This window comes from Poecile atricapillus, chromosome Z (genome assembly GCF_030490865.1).
Source record: "Poecile atricapillus isolate bPoeAtr1 chromosome Z, bPoeAtr1.hap1, whole genome shotgun sequence".
Taxonomy (NCBI): Eukaryota; Metazoa; Chordata; class Aves; order Passeriformes; family Paridae; genus Poecile; species Poecile atricapillus.
The window spans coordinates 38058371-38085270 of record NC_081289.1 but is presented as its reverse complement, the minus strand read 5'-3'; the positions used below and the strand labels follow the sequence as shown (position 1 = coordinate 38085270).

The 26900-nt window shown below is 36.3% G+C and overlaps 1 protein-coding gene across 3 annotated transcripts in view; it reads left to right on the top strand.

Moving 5' to 3' along the window:
* Positions 1-26900, top strand: part of LOC131573556 (neuron navigator 3-like) — a 250860-nt gene that overhangs the window by 218252 nt on the left and 5708 nt on the right. The window contains exons 23-38 of one of the 3 annotated variants that reach the window (XM_058827622.1): positions 3701-3784; positions 5476-5587; positions 6844-6965; positions 7602-7622; positions 8788-8960; positions 10127-10192; positions 11286-11439; positions 14323-14497; positions 18208-18305; positions 18942-19037; positions 19292-19460; positions 20200-20435; positions 22402-22556; positions 23443-23514; positions 23948-24144; positions 24771-24889. In XM_058827622.1, the coding sequence (XP_058683605.1) occupies positions 3701-3784; positions 5476-5587; positions 6844-6965; positions 7602-7622; positions 8788-8960; positions 10127-10192; positions 11286-11439; positions 14323-14497; positions 18208-18305; positions 18942-19037; positions 19292-19460; positions 20200-20435; positions 22402-22556; positions 23443-23514; positions 23948-24144; positions 24771-24889 (2049 nt within the window). The remainder of the gene's footprint in view (positions 1-3700; positions 3785-5475; positions 5588-6843; positions 6966-7601; positions 7623-8787; positions 8961-10126; positions 10193-11285; positions 11440-14322; positions 14498-18207; positions 18306-18941; positions 19038-19291; positions 19461-20199; positions 20436-22401; positions 22557-23442; positions 23515-23947; positions 24145-24770; positions 24890-26900) is intronic. The other 2 variants (XM_058827623.1, XM_058827624.1) reach the window with 2 other exon arrangements.

Genomic DNA, 26900 nt, shown 5'->3' with positions numbered 1-26900 from the left:
TCAGCCTTGTCAGGTGGGAGGAACTTTATTTATTTACCTTTGTTTTATAAATCTGAACGCCACAGGTCAAATCCCAGAGTGTGTTTGAAGACAGATGTTTCGTATGTGAATGCCATGCTCGGGATAGGCTGTAAACCTGAGACCTGAGGTATTTGGGGTTTTCCTGGCTGCGATAGTTTACTAAGGAAATATTTAAAATCAAAACTGTCATCTTAGCACTGAAGTCCTTCCCTAAGCATACATCTCTTTGACTATTTCCAATGGGCATTTCACATTTCATAAAATTAATTAATGTGTGAAGGACATCTACAGGTTAAGAGCTGTACATCTATGTATCTAATATGTACGTCATGTTAATGATGGATATATTTTGCTGCAGGCATACTTCAGGTAATGCCCAGTTACTTAACTCTAATTCCAGGATATCTTTTCTCAAGTACAAATACTGCATTTAATTGTAAAGATATATTTTTACTTTAGAATGAGCATTGTGTAAAGCACATGTAATACTCAGGCTACTCTTTGAAGTACTGCAATGATGTGTGTACACCATGAATGAAACTACTGAGTCTAACACAGATATTTCTAAGGTGTGAGAGACTGGCTGTATCTTAAAAGCACCCAAAGAAACATTTCCTATTTTTATATTTAGGAATTCTTATATTTATATTATAAGAATGAAAGAATGGAAACTTTTAGCTAAATTAAATCATCCTCAGAAATTGAGGATTAACAACCCAATCAAAATAAATTACCAAAATTTTAAGTGTAAAAAAAGTTTCTAATTAGAATTTTTTAATTTCTGATGAACATTATTAAAGACTCAGATACTTCTTTCTCTTTGCTTTAATTGTTTTATGAATTATTCTGCATTTAAATTTTTAAATGCAAAGCATGAGCTCAAATGGTTAAATGTGTTTTATGTATACTTCAACACACATACAAGTATACTGATAATTTAGCCTTTTTCAAACTAAATTTCCATCTTTTGTTTTTTGTTGTAGGGAAAATCTGCTTAAGTTTTCAATCAGGAGTTCCCTAGACAGCTGAATAAATGAATATTAGCTGCCATGGAGAAAGACAGAACAGTTTATTACTCTGAATGTAAAATTAATACTTCAGTAGAAGAGTGCCATCTTGTAAAAAACATTTAAAGTAATGAACAATGCAATTAAAAGGTTTTCTTCTTGAATAGTTTTTGGTCAATGAGACTTTGAATTACATTTCTTTCTTATTAGCAAATCAAGACCTAATAGTCTTTATGTGAAATGAGTTAGGAAAAATGCATCATCCTGATCCTGTTACATTTATGATGTAAAAAGTTTGGTATAATATTCCAAGAAGGTAATGTACTCTGTCACTGGCTGAGTTTTAGCAAGAATCCTTGTGACACGGCTGTCTTTCTCTAAAGGCTGTCAGAAAAAAAACAATTTTAATGACCTTTGATGACATTTTTAATTCCACTTTTTAGTGCGTAATTTTTCCTATAAGTTCTTTGTTGTCTATTTGTGTACAATGCAGGATGAAGTTGTAGCTATGGAATAGGAAAATACTTTGGAGAGGTATGCATAGTTTGGTACCAAAGTACTGTGGTTATTACAGTCTAATTGCTAGAAAAAGACAAAAGCAATGCATAATTAAACAAATTATTCCTCTTTCAAGCCCTCAGTCTCCAGTGTAATTCTCAGAGTGAAGCAGAACCATGGGCTATCAGCCAAGCCAATAGATTTTTTATGAGGCAGGGAAAAGTGAGCTCCATTAGATTCCCGTTAAACAAAAGTAATGAAGAAACATTTGGGTAAAATTCTGTAGTAGCGCATCTATTTTGTCTCTGATAGTGTTCTGGGTTTGTGGTCTTTGTCTTTGTAAATAAAACAGCACAGATTACTATGGATATTTTTAACATGTAGCTAATTAAAAAAGTCAATCGTAAGTTTAAAAACCAGTTACTTTTCTTTTCTCAGAGAAATATAGTACAAACAACCAAAGGCTGTAGCATTGATTGACAGTTCTCCAGGTTCATTTTATCAAAGATTATAACTTCAAGAATGTAGCCTAAGTTACAAATGTTAAAATAAGAATATATGCAATTACTAATTAATCTTTAAGAGATTGCATATTTATCTAGTCTCATGTTTATCTAGAGTTAGTCCTTGTGTATGTCTCCTTTACCAAATCCCTAAAATATTCCTGCAGATGGAGAAAGCAGGTAGACTGACCTCTATACCTATAAGTAATTAAGTATATATAAGTATACTAATAGTGTAGCTTACAAGGAGTAAACTTTTAGTAAGTTTAATAAGAATAAAAGAAGTGGTTTTCAAGACACCTCGATAAATAAATATTTATAGCAATCCAAAATTATTTACAAAACTCAAAAGTCACTCATCACTATGACAGCTCTGAAGTGGAGATGCAGAAGTAGCCCACTACTATATATATGGTAATCTTCTTCTATTTGAGGGGTAATATACAGAGCAAGGTGGCAAGAAGCTCTTTTCCATCTCTTAAAATGCAGAACAAAATCCTCTTTGGACTATGTCTTTTCTTTATTATACCTCGGATCTAGTACAAGCACATTCATTCAAACAATTTCCACTATGCTTGTAAAAGCATGCAAATCTGCAACTGCAAGATTTTCCAGTGTGTGCCTGCACTGCTATAATAAAAATTACATTTCCTCAGTGAGGAAGCTCAGCTAATCCATTTGTGCATATAAATGTGGTGGGTTTGAGTTATATTTCCAAGTGCCAATGTTTGGAGACTTTGTCTATTACCACTTTTGAGAAGGGAATGAGAAAATAAACATTTCCTTATGCTTTTACTATTTGATGTTGGGAGAGAAATGGATGGAATTATATGGACTTTCTTAAAAATTAAACCGTTACTTTCCCTTGGCTGTACAAGCTGGCTTAGCATGTTGGAATTTCTGTGACCACTTGCTCTTCTTTGCCAACAAAGCCCAATGCCAGTTAGATCTGATGAAGTATAATTTGTATAAATTTAGATTGCATACAGTGTAAGACACTGATTGTTTAAAAAAAAACAAGGAAATGTTTATTTTTTTTTAAATCTTTTGATCTGTTTCCACTTTATTGTTTTTCATACTGAGGAGTAAGACTTCCAGTTTTCAAAATTTTATTTTAAATATATATTTGCACCCATTTAAAATGTTATATTTATACTTTACATAATATATTTTACACACAGACAGACATATACGATCAATATAATATTAGTACACTAAGCAATGACATTTTATAAGACTAACTGTGATATTTTTTGTTTGAGGCTCAGGATTTTTCTGAAGTGTTTTGTGATGTTAAAATTTGCTTTTCAAGATAAAGTACTTGAATTCCTGCTTTGAAGTGTCCAGTAATTAAAAACAATTGCTTCTGGACTTCTCTTTGGTACCAGACTACTTTTGGCCAATATATCAGTAAACTTAAAGCCAATAGCATTAAATCCATAATTCATTTTCAGGCAGAGATACCTGAGCTAATCTCATTGTGGGCTAAAGAAGCCTGAGGAACACTGGGTTCATTTGGCTGATTCATCTATCCAACTTAGCTCAGTCTGAGTTTAACTAATATTAAAGAGCTAGAGAAAATGTGTTTGCAGGAGAAACATACTTTTGAAAATCAAATAGATCTGGGAAAATTCCCCTGTTATAATGACAAATGTTGTCTTTTTTTCACAGGCTCATCTAGTAGCAGCTTTTGAAAAAAGCTTGGGAAATATGACAGGCCGATTGCAAAGTCTAACAATGACAGCTGAACAAAAGGTAGGTTTATCAAAGCAGACGCTTTCGTGTGGAAAACAGCCAGAAAATTGTATTAGAGTTTTGTTAAAAAAAAACTGAAAGGAAGCAGGGACATCTGTGACAATAAGACAGATCTTTCTTTAATGGTTGCTGCAATCAAATTTTCATGAATGTCTGGAAGCATCTGGAAAAAACTGTGCAGCATCAGGTTTACAGAGATAGTGTCATAAAGTAGTTTGAAGGTAAAATATTTAATTTCCAGAATTTTATTAAAATATGTGTGACTTTAAGTTTGCTCCATACCGAAAGGTCCAGTAACAAAAACTTATCATAAGCTGCTGCAGTGCTTCATTACAGACTGCCAGCACCACCAGAATATTAAAATTACAGGAAACAAAGAAATTTAAGTAGAGAAAAATAGCTCCATTGAGAAAGTTAACCAAGGTTAGGCATCCTATTCAGAAGTAAAGAGTTTGGGTTTTCACTGTGCTTTTTTGTCTAATGGGGGAAAAAAATCGTCTAAACCTGATCGAAAGAAATTTAATGTGAGTCCTTTTACCAAGCTCAGGATTAAGAGGCTGCTTAGCACCTTCCAGGATTGTAGTTCTGCTACTTTCTACCCTTACGAATTTTTTCGTATTAACAGAAAGGCCTCCTTGAGCTAAACTGTGAAAGGAACTGTTTATCTGTGAGCTGCTGGTCACCACTGGAGTCTGTAATTGTCCACAAAAATAACATTTCAGAGTCTGGTTGAGCACCAACAGATGAAATGTGGCAAGATTCATTGTGAACTGGATAGAAAATAGTTGTATTTTTGCTTTTGTTTCATCTTATGGGGGGAAAGAAAAAGAATACAATCACAATGGAATTTTCTTAAAACAAAAACTTTTAACTATTTTACAAAGTATAATTCAGCCAGAAGGTTTTCTTTCCAGGAGGGGTTAAGCTGTGACATTGAAATATATCATCAAGTTTCTTTCCCAAAAGATTTAGAACCTATTCTTTTCCTTCTCTTCTCTGTTGTTGAGGTTAAATTCCTTTAACCCTAATTATATAAGTAATAATATATATAATATAATATATATATGATTATATAAGTACAGACAGCAAGGATAGTCTTGTTGCTTATAAAAGCAATATAGAATAAATACAAAAAAAAGAAAAAAGTCTTTTTTTAAAAAAATATTTTTAAATAAAAATCAGCTGTGCATTCTAACACAGAGCTTCCTGCACTCAAGTGGAGTAATTTTACTTCAACTTGCAGGACAATTTCTATTAAACAGGGGTTTAATAATTAAATTAATATTTAACAAATTAAACCTTTCTAATTCATCCATTAAACAGTAGCCTCATATATTAAAGGATGTACTTCAAATAGTTTCATTGTTTTTTGCAATAAAGTCATTGAACTTTTCTTAATTATATATTGAATAGTTGATTGAGACCTTTTTTAGATTACTCGTAATTAAAAATGTTTTCTTCTTAAAAATAGTATGATTGCTTTATATAGAATAAATGAAATAGAATATGTTAGTTGACTTAAATATCTTTGGAGAGAATGTATGCATTTTTTTTTTATTGTTGTCCATATGTTCTTTCAAGCAGTCCCACGATCTTTAATTTGAATGCTCTTTTCTTGTAATTTGTTCTGTTAGCTTAGACAAGCATTGTTCTTTTGCCATTATTTTAATCTCCCTTTGCTCTTCCCACAGGAATCTGAGCTTATAGAGCTAAGGGAAACCATTGAAATGCTGAAAGCCCAGAATTCTGCTGCACAAGCTGCTATTCAAGGAGCCTTGAACGGCCCTGATCATACCCACAAAGGTATGGGTTTGTCATTATTAAAATAAATGCGGAATTTCTCCCCAGGGAAGAAAAAGCTAAGTCTGCTTTTCTGTTGTTTGGGAACTCTCTCACAAGGCAAAGCACATTCTGAAGAGAATGGTAAGAATACTTGTGGGATTTCGAGAGCTGGAAACCTTGCACAAGTTTCCTGTCTGCCAAAGTTCCTGGAGCTTTATCTTCTTAGAGCTGGGTGGCCAGGAATTGATCAAGAGTTAACCATGTCCCTGCCATTGTCTAACAAAGCACACCCAAGACTCATCTGAAGTCTTAGAGTATAACATGGTTATAGCTTGGGAATCCAGTCAAAGTTGTAGCTTTGTAAATTGCTGCTTTCGTTGGTAAGAGATGGACTGAAAACAGCTCAGCTCCTTCATGAGGTGCTAAATCAGCACAGGAAAGCAGGTTTTAAATTCCAGATGTTGAATTAATTTGTCATTGCAGTTAGGTTGATATTGCATGACAAACATGTACTTCAGAAGAGCCTGCTGATAAGCAACAGCAAAGGAATTACATGAAAAAAAATAATTGTGGTATTCGTTTTTGAGAGTGTTATTGATCTTCCATTAGAGAGGTCATTATTTAGGTGTTTGCCTTAAGGTCATTTCACTGCATGACTTGAGTGTAGTAGAGCAAATTTCTAGGAAGTAGAAAATAATCTAAAAAGTAATTTCCCTTGGTATTAGAGGGCATGTTCTGCAAGAATAATTTCCAGTGATTAAGATATAGTTATCAGAGACCTTTAAGAAATTGAAACTTGGAAGCCTCACCAACCATTTTTAATATTCTCCACTTCCTGGTTATTTTGTTATATTCATTTTTAATGAACTGCTGCCTATTTCTTTCCATTAAAGTATCTTAGAAGTTCGCATCTGAACACTGATTAGGACCGCTACAAGTCGAGTGTACCCACAACTCACAGAACATGTGGCACTGATATGTCAGGTTATCCATGTGCTCAGCTATGAGGATACACGTGCATAGATTGCTGTGAAAGGTCATTGCCTTCAGGGCAAGAACAGCCTAGTTTGGAGGAGCCCCTAAGTGTTGGACTAATTCTATGCATCCCCCTCGGTCCCTATGTGGTTTCTCATAGGCTTCAATAGCTTGAATCTGAGCCACTGCAAGCGTCAATGCCATTTATGTTCATTTAGATTGCCTTTGAGGAGGCAGATGCTACATAAATATAAGAATTACCATTATATTGAACAGATTTCACAGTGACTTCTTTTCTTTAGATTTACGTATAAGGCGGCAACATTCTTCAGAAAGTGTTTCCAGTATTAATAGTGCTACAAGTCATTCAAGTATTGGCAGTGGTAATGATGCTGATTCCAAAAAAAAGAAAAAGAAAAACTGGGTAAGTACTCAGCACGTTTAAACCTATCTTTTAGCTATGTCATTTCATATTTTCTGAGTAACATAATGATCCATTTCATCTACAATGTTCCTGGGGGGCCAGATGGATATCAAGAAGTTCATGTGTATCCATACTGTGACACTACCAGCAAACTAAAAATTATTGAATACCAGTGGGGTTTTATTTGCATAAGTCAGAGTAATTAAAACAAACAAAAATGCAAGAAATAATTACAACTACACAACAACAACAACAACAATAACAACATCAATTTAAAGTAGCTGTTGTGACCAAAACCGCCTCTGGGCCACATTGAAACCCTGTTTGATTTTTCTTCAGTTGGAGTTTGGTTCAAAAGCTTGACTCAATGTATTACCCAGTTATGGAGTGAGTAGAAGTCAGTTCAGAATTCTTACTTAAAAATAATATGATGTTTAAAGGAATTAAGATGTTTCTCAACTGGAACATACAAATACCACATACTGCTAAAGATTTATTTAAATTCTTTTAGTAAAGAATCAGAAAGTATGTTTTTATTGTTTTAAAGATATTATCTGCATAAACATTTGTTTTAAAATACTGATGAGCCTTCATTCCCTTGATTTGTAATTCCACACTCTTTCATGTTTCTGCAAGGTGAACTCTAGAGGAAGTGAGGTGAATATAAACCATGGAAAAGTTGGCATGCATCTATAAAAAATCCTATCTTGGCATGATTGCTATTTATTTTGGCAGTAGGCTTTTATACCTTCTAAAACCAGATTATCCTGTATGTCTTCTCAGTTTGTCTTTATTCATTTTAATCTCAAAGTTTAGCCCATAGAAAGGGGGAGTGTAGCCAAAATCCATTTCTTTCTCATCAGACATCATGAGCTGGAAAGAACTTAAATATGGTTTCTCATTAAGATCCGTGGTCACACTCCCCACTCTCCAATTATACCATGAGAATAATGTGTTTGAGGTCCTCATTTTCTCATAGAGGAACCAGCTGGTCATTGTGTTCTGTATAGTTTTGATCAGAACAACTTTCTGAAAATACAAATAAACCCTGTATTTTTCTTAAGATGAGCAAGTTCTGTATTTAGATAAAGGTATGAACAAATGAGCTAGTTAATTTTAACTGCAGACAAAACTGTTGTCATCTTGGCTTCTGAAATAAATGGCTCTTTGGCTATTCTGTCCCTTTTCAATACTGAATACAAGCTTCTAGAGGGAAGAGGCAATGCTTGTACATTCAGAGACCTTACCCCTCTAAAGGAAACTGCAACAAGCAGGATATACCTTTCAGCTAACATTCTTCTCAGTAGTATGGCAAGGCAAACCTCATATCCCAGCTTAGATCCTCTTGATTGTGATCCAAATCATAGCATTTGCATAGTTTGACCATTCAAAGTTTTAATGGGGCAAATAAAATTGGCAAAATCTGTAAATTGGACTTGTCTTTTGATTTCAGCACTTAGTTCCGCCTGTACCTAGATGCAAAGTGGTTATTTAAAGCCACCCCTTGAAGGGAATGCCATGGGAATGGGATTCCACTGGGGCTTAATGGCTTTAAATGAGCACCCCTCCCCAACAGCTGTACCTCTAGGTCCTGCACTTTTTCCATAGCACTACTTCTGCACTGCGCTGGATTAATGAAGTCAAAACAAAGCACTGTATCATGTTTTTAGAGATACTGTGTTGCATATGTTAATACCTTGCTTCTGCATACTGACCTCAGGCAGTGGCTAGGATGGCATCTGCAAACTAACTCTTCAAAACATGAACTGCACATAAAGTTCAGTGATGACAAAAATAATCTTGCTCTGTATTTGTTTTCCAGCTAAGAAGCTCTTTCAAACAGGCTTTTGGAAAGAAAAAGTCCACCAAACCTCCTTCCTCACATTCAGACATAGAAGAGTTGACAGATTCGTCTCTTCCTTCCTCACCTAAATTGCCCCACAGCTCTGGAGAGTGTGCGGCAACATCGATGAAACCGTCACAGTCAGCATCTGCGTAAGTGTCTCTTTTGGCAAACGGGAAGGGCTAGGGAACAGACCTCCTCCAGCGTGGCCATTTGCAGTTCAGAAGCCATTGTCAACAGCTGGGATCTTTTAATCTTGAGCTCCATCCATTTGCAAGATTTCTCCTGAGCTTCACCATTTACACACTGGTTCTGCAGCAGCTCTTTATTCAGTCATAATCTTTCCTCCTTTCACAAAATCACCTAACTATACAAACTTCCAAAAGCTTACATTGTGCTCTCCCTGCACCATTAGCAGCTCTATCATATCCACTTAGTAAAGGCCAAATGCTAAAGTTTCCTTGTTTCCTTCTTTCATGACATTCTAAAAATGTAATTTTTTTTCCAGGTGGCTGTGATTTTTTTACAGTATACTCATTCCTCCTGCTATTACTTTATCTACTTTGTAGCTACTGATGTATATATATTCCCTCTTTTATCAGCTTGGATTTTTTGTGGGATTTTACTTTTATATCTTATTCAAATCAACACGCTTAAGGTTTCAGGTCTGAGAACAAATCATCAATCAACAGCTGTCCCACGTTTTCAGTATTTTTTGAATATCTGATATGTTCTTATTGAGTTCCCAGCACTTACTCATATTCCTCTGGGGTTTTTTTTGGTTTTTTTTTTTAATTCTGCTAAACTCATAACTCTTTCTAATATAAGGAAATCAACCTCTTTGAACAAAAAAATGCCTATTACTGATGCTAACCTTATTTTCCTTCTCCTAATTGAGTATAATCACATCACAATTACTCTTTCATAAGGCACTCAAGAAATTCTAGTCTCATGACTGTTTTATTAGAAAATAAATGGAATATGCATGGAAATAAAATTTCATTTCTTAGTTGCTTAGAATAGGTAGGTATGGACATATGGACATATTTTATCACAGAAAGCTGTACCATAATATTTGGGAAAAAAATCCTAGTGTATGTCTTCAATAATTTTTAATCACACTGAAAATATTTGTGCATGTTTTGAATGATATTCATTATTTTTCTTCCTCTATTTGACATATATTTTATTTTCCATGAACTTCTGCATCTTCCCTTTGCTTACGATTTCTTCATGTATTTTCTTGACCAAGTCTCATGTTCTCAATCATTACCTTTACTTTCTTCCAATTGCATCTGTCTAATACATGTATGTGCAGGTCCTCTCTAGTCTGGGCATCAAAGAAAAGGCAAAACGGTCGTGTGGTCTACAGGCATAGATCCCGGTAAAACTCAGTGTGGGGCATGGACTTGTATACCCAACTGCTGACCTGAAGAGTGCTGCATCTTCTTTCCCAAAATGCATTTGCATGCATTCTGGCAATTAAATGCTGACCTTTGTTTCTATATATTTTTTTAATATAATATTAGCAGTAATAATCACAATAATAATACTTATTTTTGTAAAATACTTTTAATATTGAAATTTCTCTGCAAATATTAACTATTTATAGTCACAGTAATAAAGAACAAATAACATTTACTGAATTGACTGGAAATATTATTTTGAGTAACTATGTAGCCAAAATTCAGTGTTTTATTTTCTACTGGTGATTCTGATGATAATGTAAAGAGGCAAAACAGTCTGACATGAGAGCTGGACAGCTGTGGGTCCCTGAGCCAGTCATTTTTCAATCTTTTCTTACAATATAATGGTTTCTTTGATTAAAATAAATTCTCATGAAAAATAACCACGTGGTAATCCAGTCTTGAAGTGAAAAAGAAACCAAACCAACCCACATGATTTCATATATCATACATTACAAAATGACAGGCTGTAAGCAAGATATCAGCCATCACAAATCAAAATCAGATTACAGATCAAAATCTTCTAGACCATAAATTCAAGGACTGTCCTCTTGTGTAATATTCCAATTAGAGAAAAATATTGATGCCTAAAAAATGATAAATATCAGCAGTACAGTTCAATCAGCACCCTTCAGTTCTGACTATTGTTACGTAAAGAAATCAAAAACTTTGCACCAAAGAAACTATGTGAGTATAAAATGCAGTTGAAACCAATGTATAATAGACACTCAAAAAAAGATACCTGAAAAGTAGTTAAGAATTTGTTTTTCACCATAGTGAACTAAACTAAAAAGCTATAAAGCAATCTGATCACTTCTTCTGGAGACAGCTTTTTTTTTTCTTTTTTAATTTGCAGCTTGACTGTTTTCATGTTTCTTTGATAAGTTTCTTTCTTCACTCATAGGTTTCACCAGCAGCAAGCATTTTTCTGTTCTTTGATATTTAATAATGACACTGCTTTGGGGAGAGAACCTACCTTTAATCTCCTGCCTGTTTCCTGCTCCTCTTTAGGATCTGTGAGTGTACAGAGGCAGAGGCTGAAATTATTCTTCAGCTAAAGAGCGAGCTGAGGGAGAAGGAGCTAAAATTAACAGATATTCGTCTGGAAGCCCTCAGCTCTGCACACCATCTGGATCAGATCCGGGAAGCCATGAACCGCATGCAGGTCAGTGCTGTAGCTTCTGTGATGGCAGAGATGCACACCAAAGGTATGACTGGTGTATTTCCTTTCCCAGTACTTGGTTTCAGGCAGCAAAAACCTGTCAGTGCAAAGCAAATTGCTGGATTGACAGCACTTCTGAAGGATTCATATGATAAGTGTTCACCTTACAATAAAGACATTCTTAGCATATATATTAATAGCTAAAATATGTTTAAGAGATATGATAGAAAACATAATCCCTGTCCACAGGATATTTATTATCTCAAGCCTATGACTGGAATAAGCAACATGACAGAGAAGCAGATCAAAAAGTGATTACTACATCATTTTAAATCCTTGAGCCATGGAGGGGGCCAGGGTGTTATGTGCTTACTCTTTCATCATTTCTGATTCCTGACTGGGTCATGGCTTTCCAAGGAAAAGAATATAAAATTGAACTAATTACTGTATCCAGCATCATATAATTTTGCTACATTATTTTGTTACACTGCTCCAATTCTTCTGTGAACACATTTTTCATTAGAAGATTTTCCCTTTCATGAGGCTGAAAGGATGCAAAAAAGAATGGCACAGAGCTTTATGGGACTCGACTCTGTTGCTTACATGCAAATGCCCAGTACCATGGGGAGTGCCCAAAAGTATCTAAAATACCCACACAGTACGACATAGGTCCTTCAGTGGAACTGGGCCCTTCTGAAATGGCAGCTAAGATACCTACATCATCCCTGAAGGCACTAGAAACCTGTATTTGGGGAACTGAATCAAGGCCATGGGTTGGAGATTCAGGTTGAGTCAGGACTAGACTTTCATTTGAAAGTCTAGGAATGAGCTGCATGATAAACTTCCGTTGTAGTCAATTGAGTTTTAGTCCTCTAGCAGTAAGGGCTAAAGAGCTATCCTAAATTTGCCCCAGGTACAGAAGGTGACATGAAGTTCTTTGAGCATAGGCGCTTCTTACCATTTGAACCAGCCTCAGGTATTTGCATCTGCACAGAACATGTAGGTTTAGCATCCTTCCATGGAAGACCATGTTTGTCATGCCACTGGAAAGCCACATCTGCACAGCTGAATCCAGCCCAGTGCCTTCCCAGCTGAATTGCTCTGTGTTGGGTGCTTAGGTCAGATGCACCTTTAGACACATTTTTGTAGATGCACCTGATTTCATAACTACAGAAATGCTGTGCTTGATGTCTTCTCTAGACCTCTTTGTTTACACAGTGTCTGTATCAGTCTCAGCCAGATCTTTAAACATCTGTGGTACCTGCCATCCTCCCAGGCGCTCACACCACTAGGTGCCAACATTACTGTTACTGGGATATTTGGCTGAACTTCAGTGAGAGGGAAAATTTACCAAGAACTGGTCCATAAATGTGGTTTCATTTGTCCAGGCATTTATCTCAAGACACTGAAAGGTTTTAAGGAACTATGAGGAATAGAATACAGTTAATTGCAGTGGTGGAGAAAAGCATGTGAAGGCTTGTCATCTGATTACAGTCTCATACTGGGAGATGAGTGTCTGAGCCAGGTGAACTCCCCAGAGGGAGGAGTCTGCCATAGGCACAGTTCTCCAAGGTCTGAACTTCCTCAAATCTGGGCAGAGGCAGCTAGTTGAGGTGCTGTTACTGATAATCACTGTCTCTGAAGTTCGCCCACAAGAACAGGCAGCCACCTTGCAGTTGCCAACCTGTGATATTTTAGATGATTGATGAGGGTTGGTAAGGGGAAAAAATAGGACCAGTGGAAGTGATACATGAATACTTTTAGATTCAAAGCACCATGAAAACCTAAAGCTCAGGTGAATTGAAGACTGCTAAGAGCTGTGTAATTAATCAGCATAAATTGCAGAGTGGCTCCTGATTTGAACCCCAGACTAACTACATCTGTTACCTTCTTTTATTATTATTATTCTGGTTTGTCCCTTCCCTTTCACTATCTCTTCACCTGTGTGTATGTGATCTAATCTTTTTGTAGCTGTAGCAGGGTTTTTTATGATGCTGTCTAACCCTTAAATTTATACTTGTATAATATAGCTGTGCAGCCTCCATAAAAAACTGGGACATTTAGCAGGGTGATAGTGAATGTAGAGTTAAATTTGATGTGCAGAACCATCTGCAAGAATAAGCAGTTGCTTTGTAATGCACTTTGTGAAGCGACTGGAAGCTAGATTTAGCTGGTACCAGGCTGTTCCCAGTCTAAGCTTTCATTTTATAATTTTACATTCAGTAATCACTTGGCACCACAAAGGATTTAGCTAAAAAAATTCCAGTTGTTCTGATTCATCTGTCACTGTCTGTTTTCATCAGAGAGACTTTGCTCACCACTATGTGAACAACCCTGTATTTGAATGATCAAAAAGTCTTATTGGAAGCAAGAAGGGTTATGACACTGTTAAACTATCAATTTCTAATTTTTCATTTTTTATTAATTTCTCTGTGAAGTTACTACTTAAATTTTATATTCAATGGCAGTAATAATTTTCTGTTACTTTAGAAACATTGACATAGCTAATAACTGACTGTTATTGACATATCTTTACTGACTGTTACCTGAGGTAGTTAACAATACAAAGTAGCTGAAAAAAATGGGGAAAGCTGGGAAAATTCTAATCACACACACATTATGGTCAACTGTACAATAAGCACAAAAGCTTGAAGCTTATATTGTTTAGAATCTGTCTTGAGGCAAAAGGTAAAACAAGGTTTTGGGGGGTTTTCCCTCCACCTAAGAAGTAAAGGCAATCCAGTTTTCACTGTGTTACATCTTTGCTGTGAAAGTGGTAAACCAGTTAACCAGGTCAGGGGAACAGCATCACCAGACTAGCCACCAACACTGGTTTCCCAAAAGAATAATCTCCTGTGCTTTTGTGTTGATTTCTTCTGTATATAGAATGAAATTGAGATACTGAAAGCTGAGAATGATCGCTTAAAGGCAGAGACTGGAAATACTGGAAAGCCTGCCCGGCCATCATCAGAGTCGTCAAGCAGCACATCATCTTCCTCATCACGGCAGTCACTAGGACTTTCTCTGAACAATTTAAACATCACAGAATCTGTTACATCAGGTAAACATACTTTGGGCACATGCGTGCCTGAGCAGTTAATAAGACTTTTTCAGCCCCTTAATGGGCCACTCAGGAGAAGCATGACTGGAAATTAAAACACCTCCTGTCATTCAGGTTAATATCAGAAATACATTCAGTAACGGTGATAAGGAAGAATGCTGGTGGTCATGTCTGAAATGTGGCTCTTAGAAGCCCCTGAACAGCAGTAAGAGACTGTTCATTTTGTTTGTTTTGTTCCTAGCTATGACACTCCCTGCCTATGTGTAGTTCACAATACTCTTTGGTCACCCAATTTACAATTTCTTTGAAAAGAAATATCTGTTAAGTATCTATAACAACTGTATTGAAATATTCTCTTGCCCATATGGGATAAATATGAGTATAGTATGTGGAACTTTCTTCTTTTGGTTTGCAGATCTTTGATCATTTGGTTAGCTCCCTTAACTTGACTTCATATTTGCAGCTAAGACAGAAGGTGGTCTCAGTTAGATTTATCCCTTACATTTTTTTAATTTGGTACAGCTAGCTAGCCTATGTCAGACCAAATCACCATTTATCACAGGAGCCAAACCCCTCCTGGCCTATTAGGCACTCTCATTGTCTTCTGTGAATGAAGGAAAGCAAGCAGAACTTTGGTCCACATCATGAACATTAATATCTGATCATTTTCCATGCCACGGTGCTCATGATAAAAAGCCTTCTACATTTGTTTTTATAATGTAGCCAAGAAACAGAAGTGCTGTCTCTAACATTAGAACCGGGAGTAAAGCAGGAGCAAAGCGGCACTCATTAGCATAGACGCCACAGAAATTATAATGCAGTCTCTGGAAACAATAAAAATATGGCTAATAATTGTGGAAGGAGTCTAGGCAAGATTACAGCTGGGAATATGCCAAAGTGACTGTAATTTGGATTGGCAGTTAGTCATATTATCTTGCCAGTCATTGATTACATGGATATTTGAAGATTTTTTCTGGTTAATGACAGATTTTGTATGAACATTGGTATATTTTTTATTTACATTCCAACTCTTTGAAAGGTTTAACTTTTAGCATGGAGGACCCTGAACTAGGCCTCAACATGTAATGACATGTTGCAAAAGCAGGGAGAAAAAAAAACTTAACTGCTTACAGACCCTCACATATTAAAAACAAACAAATCACCAAAAAAAGTAACAGAATTTTTTGCAATATGGTGGTTATAGAATATCTCTCATGAATAGCAGCCATTAGCACTTTGTTGCTTGGCACTAACTGTCTAGATACAGGAATAAACATGTAGGAAGAAAGCTCTGAGGAAAAGGCAGGGGAGCTAGATGAGAATACAATGGGTAAAGAGGAATGGAGAAAAGAGAAGGTAAAAGATAAGATAAAATAATTGAAATGAAGAAAATTAAGAGAAAGTGTTCAGCAAAAGAATAGAAAAAAATAAAAGCTGAAAGAAAGAAAGAGGAAGAGGAAAACAGGGGAAAGGAAGGAGAACAGGATGACTGGGAGGAGTGGTTGGATTTGATGATCCTAAGGGTATTTTCCAGCTTAAATGATTCCATTATTTCATAAACTTTATATAATTTTCTGTGTTACTGTTCTAAATGTTTTTCTCACATGCAAAGTAATTACTTTTTATTATAAGGAATTAAAGATATAAGGGTGCCTAATGAGGAGTGGAGAATTTCATTTGATTATGTATCTAGAATTTTTGATCATTGTGATGATCATTTTGTTACCGTGCCAGAGAACTTGGAAGGGTGACAGCTTTCTACCAAGTCTTGTGGGATTTCTGAGACAGCTGGAGTACTGCTGAACAAAAGTCTCTGAGATATGGGAGGGTTAATCATGATGAGGTTTAAGCTCAGAGAATTGAGTGTTTTGGCTTTTCATATTATAAAAACGCCGTTTTCCGGGAGCAGTGTCTTCAGCTGACCGTGGTCATCTGGGAATGACGAAAGCTGTCACTTCCTGAGGGTACGATGATAGCCTCCAGGTCAGTGTGAGTGGCAGCCTGGGAGGGGCTTGGTGGTTCCAGACACCCCTATTTCAGTCAGTCACCTGAGCAAAGGGAGCAAACAAGGACCAGCACAAGACTGGCCCAGAGTGCCAGAGCTCTGACAAGAATTGAACTGAAGTAATCATAGCATGCCTAAAAAGCAGACCTGGTAGGGAGTAATTAAAGCAATTAGTACCACCATGAAATTAGAGGCCCTTGGGCATCTCAGCCCCTTGTATCAGTGATGGAGAGAGCTCTTAGAAAGTAGAGTTTGTTCTTTTGCTAGGGAGTGGTTCCTCATTCCTAAAGACTTATAGAAGAATGAATTTAAAGGGCTACATAAGGGTCATTTAGAGATTGAAAAATTTCACAGGGGGATCATAACATAATTTGCCCTCAAACAAATGATGACATTATCAAAGCTCTTAGTTTTGCTCAAAGGTTTGTCAAATATGCCAAAGCGCAAGACAAGTGAAGTGAAACATTCAGTGGTGACACAGAAAATCTTCCTGCCTGGAAAAAGCAAACATAGATTTATTAAAACTCAAAAAAAACAAAAAAAATGCTTTTTTGTTTAATGAATTAAAAGAACAACAAACAAAAAGACAAAACAACAAAAAAACCACCCCAACAGCAGAATCTGCATTCTAGATCTGGATGTAGGTTAGCAAACTTTCAACATGAAAACTTATTTTTAATACTTTAATTGAAATTATACTCATAAGCCTTCTTTGGTTTTCCTTTGAGCAAGTGACTGAATCTTACTGGGACCTCATTTAATTTGGATGAAATCTGACCTTGTGCAGACTTCATGACATATCATGAAGTTAATGTTTTTCACACTAAGAACGAACAGGACTTAGGTTAGTGGATTACTGTGCTAGCCTTTGAAGAAAATGCAAATCCATAATCTCATCTAATTTTATAGTTAGTTTAAATGTCTAACAGTGAAATCTCTGAGAGAGCTTCTAGAAGAAAGCAGCATTTTTATCATTTGCAATAAAGCTGTAGGCCCAGCCTTTAACAGAAGTGTTTCTGCTTTCTCATTTTTGGAGTTAATGAAGTGGTATAAACAGAGGTGCAGAGCAGATCAAAATCACTCTTTACTTCCAAGAAAAATGAAGCCTTTTCTTAGAGGAATGGCTGAAAATAAGAGTCCCATATTCTGGAGGAGTCCAAAGTGGTTTTCTAGAGGGGGTGAAAAGGACTCTTTACATGCCATATGTACAGAAGGTAAAGGAATCATCTGGAAAGTGAAATTAAATTCTACTTTACTTAACAGCAAAAATATCAATGCAAGGATTTCTTGTTTTCTCTTCTTAAAACATTCTAAAGGGCATAAATGAGTGCTTAAAGACATACATTTAATTTAGTTTTTAAACAACATTACTTTGTGAACATACTGTAATTTTGAAAAAATTCCAAGAGGGAAAGCAAAGATAACACTATAATGCAAGATTTTATTTATTTGTGGTTTCTCTATTCATTTCTACATTACTGAAACTCCTAATAGTCCTGAAAAAAATTGACAACTTGTAACTTTTTTTTCACCTCCAACAGAAATGGTGAATTCAAAATAAGTACAGATTATAACAATTACAAGTTGCTGTTATGGCAGCCTTTCTTTTTAACAAAAAAAAATAATTTGAACAAATATTGAACTGATGATGTAAGCATAATTGATGTAATTTTTCAGACTGATCACTTCTTTTCTTTTAATGTAGATATTTTGTTGGATGATGTCACTGATGGAGCACTCCACAAAGAAGGCCATAGTGTCAAAATTTTAGTCACTATAAACAAAGGCTATAGTCGAGCCAAGGTAAGCGTATTACCCAGAGCAGAATTATAGCTCAAGCAAATGCTGGAATATAGTAGCTTAATTTTTGTTTTCAGTATTTTAAGCCAGGACCTGAAAGGAAATATCCCATAGAGAGCAAATCTCTTCTCTGTCATCCATGCTCAATACTGTTAGGCACACTCCATAGACTAATGTCATATAACCTTTTCTGCCTTTGTGGTGGCTTAGATACTACCAATTCTTAGTTTAATTAGTAGTAGGATGTCCTGGGGCTTTCCATCTCTGTTTAAAAGTCATTATAAATTAGATTTAGGCCTTGGTCTCCTTAGGGTGCAATTATGAATTTGCTGCTGAGAAATTGTATTGTCATGTGTTCATGTTCTGTTTTATAAAAAATTATAAATACAGTGCAACCTTTAGTTTTAGTCGTCTCTTTAAAAATTGCTGCAAAGAACAGAACAAGATTATGTATTCCCTTCTTTATAAAGGTGTATCAAAGTAATAAAATCTATACCTATTTCTGGCACAGAGATTACTACCAAAGTTGTAACCTCTCATTCTAAATAATATACTTATTCTTCATTAGGAAAACTATGAATCTTCATAGAAAACTAACTAGCACCATTTTTAGTCCAGTTTCCAAAAATGTCTTTGCAGGATCAAAAGCCACATGCATACCTGATAGGATCAATTGGAGTCAGTGGAAAAACAAAATGGGATGTTTTAGATGGTGTAGTCAGACGTCTCTTTAAGGTAAGACACTGAAAAATTTGCTTCAGTATAATTACAATTTTCTTTTTTATTTTAGAAAATTTCTGTATTCTTTGAGTTGTCTTGCCAAATTTTTGGTTTGGTTTGAGGCTTTTTTGATATATAGCTAGAACCACTATTAAGCTTTATTCCTGATGGCACAGTTCTTTTTTTTTTTTTTTATGACTGTATGCAGTTTTCCAAATAGATTTCATTCAGTAAATATTTTTATGGCTTATGTTTTCGTATAATTTCAGGAGTATATTTTTCGAGTGGATCCAACTACTAGCCTGGGTTTAAGCTCTGACTGCATTGCTAGCTATTGTATAGGGGATGTAACTAGAGCCCATAGCCTAGAAGTGCCTGAACTGCTGCCTTGTGGATATCTGGTTGGAGATAATAACGTCATCACTGTGAACCTGAAAGGTAAAATCTGAAGAATACTTCTGCAGATACTGGAGAGTTCTACACTGCAGTTCCCTATCCTTTTGTGTTTATTATTCTTACACCTGACCTTTCTGTATTGTCTCTAGTTTGAGGACACATCACATAAACTGTCTTTAAGACATTGCATAATATCTCTCACAGCCTTTTGAGGGAAATCTAAGAATATCTGTCCTCACCTGCCTGACTGTGAAATCACAACAAAGTACAGATTTATAAACAGTGGCCAAAAAACCCAACCTCAAAACAGAGATTACAATGAGAAAATTTTATGCTTTATTCAGTTCCAGTTCCACAGGAAAAATTCTATACATTTCAAAATGTAGGAGTTTGCTATTGGAGGGGAGAGGGTCCTTCAGGAGGACCTTACATACATTGATGTGACAGCCAGCAACCCTTGTGGCTGTCACTTTGACCTTTTTTTGTCATTGTTGCCAGTAATATTTGAAACGTATCTTTGCCTCACTGAGCCTTTTTTTCTCATTTACTTTGATTGCATCTCTCCCACTCATCTCAACTCACTACTGCTGTTTAATTTTTTGTGGAAGGATACCAGTATTTCTGCAGTAAAGGAGTTTTTAAAGGGAATTTGATGTAGAGGATTTGATTTAAGAGGTATCTTATCTTGCTTCGGTCATAGCACTGTTGCCATCAGGTGCTGGGCCAAATAACTACCTTAGCAAGGATAAGACAGGCCATTTTTCTTTTCTTTTATCTCCAGGAGTAGAAGAAAACAGTTTGGACAGTTTTGTGTTTGACACATTAATTCCTAAGCCAATTACCCAACGGTACTTTAATTTACTGATGGAGCATCGCAGAATTATTCTGTCGGGACCCAGTGGCACGGGAAAGACCTATTTAGCTAACAGGCTGGCTGAATATATTATAAGTAAATCTGGCAGAAAAAAAACTGAGGATGCAATTGCAACTTTTAACATAGATCACAAGTCAAGTAAGGTAAGTTACAGCTGAAAACATAAACTGTTGCCCAATTTGTAGTGATGATGCAGAACAGATTCCATTAATTGGTGTACTCTTTTGCTGCTCAGTTAGCATTTCTTCCCACAAGAATGCAGGCTCCAATCCCAGTGATGTACAGGGACCAGATATTTCTGTTCTAAACAAACCACTGAAGCACTGTCAAGGAAGTCTCAATTTTCCCCGTCCTGAGGAAACCCATTTTAATCATACATGCAGTCCAACCCCTATGTAAATTAAATTTTTGGAGTTTCTGTAATTCCTTTGTCAGAAGATTGGCTATATAGTAATACTAGTGTAACTTGCTTTTTTTATGATGATAACATCAGTCTTTTTTAGCAAAGATTTCAAAGGGGTGATTTGAAATTACTGTCTTGGGCTCAGTTTCTTAGTCAGCACTGGAGAGATACAACTGTCATGATTTCTGGTGTGCATTGGTCAGCAAGCTGACCATACTGAAATTGCCTCACACATCATGTCACATCCCCAGTGATTTACATAGCTCAGATTATCAGGATTCTAGCAGGACTACTGTGCTAGCCACAGATAATATTCATTTGGCTGTCCTGAATTGGGTGTACTCCTTTCTTGGTACCTAGGGGAAAGAAATGAAAGGGTTTGCCCAGAGCTTTCTAATTTTCAGAGAACATAATGAATGCTAACATAAGAAGGGAGAATATACAGATCCCAAAGGGGAAAAAGGCCCATTCTGGCAAAAATAAACTGCTTTTCACTGTCTTTATACAGAGGATTTGTGATGCCATTTTCTTTGGCAGAGAATGTGTTTATGTTCTATTGTTATACCATACACATCTGTAAAGAAAATTGTCCCACAAAAGAGACAGCTTTTGGATTTCTGGTAAATTGCTTAGTCTGTGTGTTTTGGTGTTTGTCTGTTGTTTTTGGGATTGGATTGGTTGGGGGTTTTTTCCCCTTTTTCTTCTATCAAAATTTGTGTAGAATTTTTGAGTTTGTAATAAAAAAAGAAAGAGCAACTTTGTCAAATACCAAGGGTGTTTGAATAATACAAATGGTACTATTCCATGGAGGAAACCTATCATGTTCCCTGAAAGACACCTGATCATAAAAAGGCAAAGAAAAATATTTCTTGAAATAAAAAAAGGGCATGTTCCCATGAAAGAAGAAAAGATTCTGCTATCCCTGATCCAGAAAATAAAATGGCAATAGGAACTTTGCCCGTAATACTGAGCATTTCCAACCCTGACGAAATTAGATACCTCTAGACATACAGCTGTAAAACCTGACTTGCCCAAATTCTCAAGAGCAACTCTTGACCAAATTGTGAAATTTTTTGATCATAGAAAGCTCTCTTTTACTTCTGCACTAAACAGTAGCCAGACAGCTGACAGGAAAGAAGAATTTACACAACAAATTTTGTTATGAGTTGTGATAAAGCATCCCCAAGAAGGGAGGCAAATCTTCAGTGAGAGTGCTGAAAGGAGATATGTAAAGGAGAAGTTTAATACACCAAAGGTGTGTGACAGTCTGGTGGGGTTTTGGTATATAAATGTGGCATTCATAAGGATGAAGCTCCAAAAATTAATATGGGTATCTCAGTCCATAAGAAATGGCATGTTTTATTACGGTGTATTTTCCTCTGGATATAAGATATTTCATCAGAAGATTTCTAATGAATATATCCTCCAAATCAGAATGTTTCAGTCCTTTATCTTGTGTTTAGCACCTTTGTTTTTTCCTAGGATGTGACTTTAATGTTGCCCTTGGTAAACAGCATGTTTTCCTGCATGTGCAGATCCATCTGAGTGATTCACCAAAGGAAAACTCTTTAGCAGTCATTTTGTCCTTCTGATTTTTTTTTTTTTCTAGTCAGATTACATCTATGGTCTAATCAGATTAATCTTCTCTGGGTTTGGGGCATTTTTTGTGATTTTGGTTTTTCTTTTTTTAATTAATTCTGCTGAAGGATCTACGACAGTATCTGGCAAACTTAGCTGAGCAATGCAGTGCTGACAACAATGGTGCTGACCTCCCTGTTGTCATAATTCTTGATAACCTCCACCACATCAGTTCACTAAGTGACATCTTCAATGGTTTCCTCAACTGTAAATATAATAAATGGTAGGTAGTACCTCTTCTCTCTCCTTGCACACAGGTTTTACAATTAAAACAGTAAAAGCTCCTTGTTGCTTTGCTAAACAAAATGTCCCAGTGAAAACTTAGGCTCCCAGAGGCCATCTGCAAGGCTGTTATGTGCTTCAATAATTTTAACCCTTTTCAGCCAAGAACATAGTTGTCTCCTTCACTTCATTTGCATGACTCCTGTGCTTCTCAGTGAGATGTAAATGTACCACAAAATTTAAGCATGTACTTAAACTCTTGGCACAATGATAGTCTTATCCTTTGCACCCTGTCAGATTACACAAGCTCATTAGTACCGTGAGAACAGCTTACAGTTTGTAATAGTGGAATTTGGGATAAACCATGCCATACAGAAGGAGCTGTGTGTCTGGCAGATTTTCCCTTCCCACAGTTTTCCAGCCGCAGTGCAGAAGTACAAGGTTGGCTGACTGTCCTTAATTCTCAAGCAAGAGTAAAAATAATGTTTTCTAGAACTTTTACTGGCCTATAACATTGGTTATTTCTGCTGTAAAAGTGACATCATGGGGACTTGCCTTCATAAAATCATTGCATGCAGTGTCCTACTCATGAGATTCACTGGCTTTTGAAACTAAAAAGCTAGGCCTGCTATGATGAGTTACATTAAGACAATGTTTCTTTATTTATTTCTTCATTACAGATGAGCACTGGTAAACTAAATATGTGCAAGAGGGAAATAATACAAGAATAAACATTTTAAAAAGGGTACCTCAGAAATATTTTAAATCTATGTCTATAGTACACCCAGAGACTTGAAATTGGCCTAGTACAGATAATAAGAAGGAATATATTCTGAATAATCAAATTAATTCTCCCTCAAAAAATCTTACTGCTTTTATATTTCCAGTCCCTATATTATTGGAACCATGAACCAGGGAGTTTCTTCTTCACCAAATCTGGAGATGCATCACAATTTCAGGTACATTCATTCTGTATTTGCTGTGGCCATGTTTGCACAGCTCCCTGCTTCTGAGCCCAGTTGTTTGACAAATATTGATCTTGTGTTTCATCACAGTAAAGTATTTCAGTTCAGTTCAGCTTCAGCGTCTCTCCTCTATTGATGAGTCTCTGAATGGTGCTGGGGAATAGTAAAAGAAATACTGTCTGTCAGCTCTAGAAAGTTGCTGACGATTATTGCATTCCTGCTTTTCATTTTGTCTTCAGCATTGTCTTGACTTCCTGCTGGAACCTGAAATGGCTGTGTTAAAACAGTGAGCAGTAGTGAGGTTTACTGGAGCAGGGTTATACTTGCTGACTAATGAGATTCTATGACATTACTTTCATCTATATGTTCAAGAGGAAATAATGTATTTGCTATTCATTGCTGCTTGACATTCATCTCTTCTACCCAGGTGGGTGCTGTGTGCTAATCACACAGAGCCTGTTAAAGGTTTCTTAGGCAGATATCTGAGAAGGAAACTGATTGAAACTGAAATAGAAAAGAGCATACGCAATAATGAGCTTATGAAAATCATTGACTGGATCCCCAAAACATGGCATCATCTCAACAGCTTCCTAGAAACACACAGCTCTTCAGATGTAACCATTGGTGAGTCCATTGGTGGAATGTTTTGAAATAAGGATGCAGGCTGAGCATTTTAGGGATTTGTGAAGAATATATTATTTTTTTTAAGTTGCGATGTTTCAATGGGAAGTATAACATAGGTGTGGGGAATTTGTCTAGTTATCAGAAAGATTTAAAAGAAAACAGGAGGTTTAATGAGAGAAGATATATATTTTCTGGTAGTTCTTCCTTTGTTGCTAAATACTTTCAAGTAAAAGATCAAAATTTTTAAATCTAAACTTTAAAAAAAAATTACCCCCAATAGTAACTTCCCTAGTCTTAATTTTTTTCTCCTGTTTTCACACTGTAGTATAATTACAGTGATAAAAACTTTTGGACCTGAGGTCTTTTAATGGAATAGCTATGTTAGCAAAGATGTCAGCTTTTACATGGCTTTGCCATAAAACTTGTAAGTGTTCATCAGGCCCTAAAATTGGTCTAAATGGCACCAGTTCATTTTTAAAAACAGGAGACTGCTAGCTCCTTTAATGCAGTCCTGTTTTAGTATTTTCTTAACTTGAGCTTGTTCCGCTACTGCTCTTTTAATTTTGAGATTATTTCAAGTGTATTTCCTAGTTCTACCTTTTTTAATACACAACTTGACTTCTCAGGTCCCCGTCTCTTCCTCCCTTGCCCTATGGACGTTGATGGCTCCAGAGTGTGGTTCACAGACCTTTGGAACTATTCCCTGGTTCCATATCTTCTGGAAGCTGTGAGAGAAGGACTCCAGGTATGTCATTTGCTCCTAGAAATTTTTTAAATTTCTTTCAAAGGCTTTATCCAAGCTGTTTTTAAATGGTGCATCCTGTTATGAATGCTGTTGCATTTGCAAGAGGAAAATCTTTGGATGGGTTATAGAAGGCAGACTCCAATTCCTTTTGACATGCTCTTACTCGGTATAATTTGGCTTTTTCTGCTCCAGCACTAACATATCTTGTATTTTATGAAGAGGGTTTCTTCTCTGTGACTGGAGGAAGGTGGTTTTTTTCCATTGGTTAAAGAGTTCCCAGCATGGCTAAATACAGCTCAGATTGTCTCCCTGAGTCAACGCAGTCTCAGCCTATCCCTGAATGGAAGAGTTAATAAGCTTTACACTGGTGCCAGAAAATAGCTTTGATCTCTGTAATCCTCCTACCACCTACATACACATGTAGGTACACAGGTTTGTGGGAAAAAGCTTGTGAACAAGGATGTTTTCTTAGAATCATAGAAAGGCTTGGATTGGAAGGGACCTAAAGGATCATCCAGTTGCTGCCCTTAAACATTTCCAGGGATGGGGCATCCACAACTTTTCTGGGAAACTTGTTCCAGTGTCTCAGCACCCTCACTGTAAAGAATTTCTTCCTAACATCCAATCTAAATCTCTCCTGTCTTAGTTTAAATTCATTCTGCCTTGTCCTATCACTATCTGCCTACATTAAAATGTTGTTCCCCCTCTTTTTTATAAGCGCCCTGGAAGGTTGCAATGAAGTCTTCCCCAGGAGGATAACTCTCAGGGTTATACCAGAGGAGGTTAGGATTTTGGATAATTCCACATTTTTGGAGGAAACCTAAATCTTTACATTAATCCATTCTCTTTTTTTTTTTTTTTTTTTTTTTCCCCCTATCTTTAATTGGCTTTCTCCCTTTTCCTTTTTGTTTATGCACTGCAGTTCTGTGTCCTCTAAAAAGATGCTTTGTGGAGAGGCATTTTTTTCCACACATGACACCAAAAGTAATTACTGTATAGTGCAGGGAAGAATGTTATAGACAAGGCAAAGAACTGTATAAGCAGCTGTAGTTTCTTTATCACCTGTATTGACACAGTGACATACTGATGCAATGAAGGTTTAGAATCTTGCCTGTTGAGTATCTCATGCTTTCCTAAAACTACTTATCTCTCTGGGAATTACAGTGTTTATGCCTTGTGCAGAATACTGACAAACATTTGATAGAACAGCCACAGTGAGATTAACAGCACTTGTTTAGACCAGTTATAAAAATGCAGTGATATTCTTCATGCTCATATTTTCCCAAGCATACAGGATAACTGCTTAAATGAAAATTTCTGTTGTGGAGCAGAAGATGGCAGCATATAGAAGAAAATATGTTTGTTTCATGAGCTGTAACAATTTTTATATACTTTGGATGGCTTCCATAGAATGAAATTATTAATAATAAACAGAATTCTTTTATAATATATAATTCAGTGTTCCTGGAACCAAAGATAGATAGAAACTGCCTTTCTGGTCAGGTACTTTGCAAACTCACTTGTCAAACATAGGATTTACAAGCCTAGCTCTAAATTCCAGGAAAGATTTAGTCACTGTTAATCTCAGATGAAGGGAAGTGCTACAGCCTGGAGTTAGCTTGCTACCTCTGAGAAACATTTCTCTTGGCTTATTTAGGCAGATCCCTCTTGTAGCAGCCTAGCCTCAGTGCAGGGCAGAAGTCTGAGTATCTCTGTGCCTAATACAGGGAACTTGGCTACCTAACCTGAAGCTCTGCAGTCAGCAAGTGCCTGGCAGCAGGTGTTGCAGTGATAAGCACAACCCATCATTCTGCCTTTATCACTGAAGTCCTCCCCTGTTATAGTCCCTTTAGGAGTGCAGCCCACATGTATCCTCTGTGAGTGCGTGCCCTGCCAATAGCATGGTGTTCTTTGGATTCTGTGAAACTGTTTGAGGCGGGAGAAATTACAAAAAGCCCTGGTGGATAACTCCCCATCCCAGTGTGTCACTGTCACAGCTAAAGGAAATCTT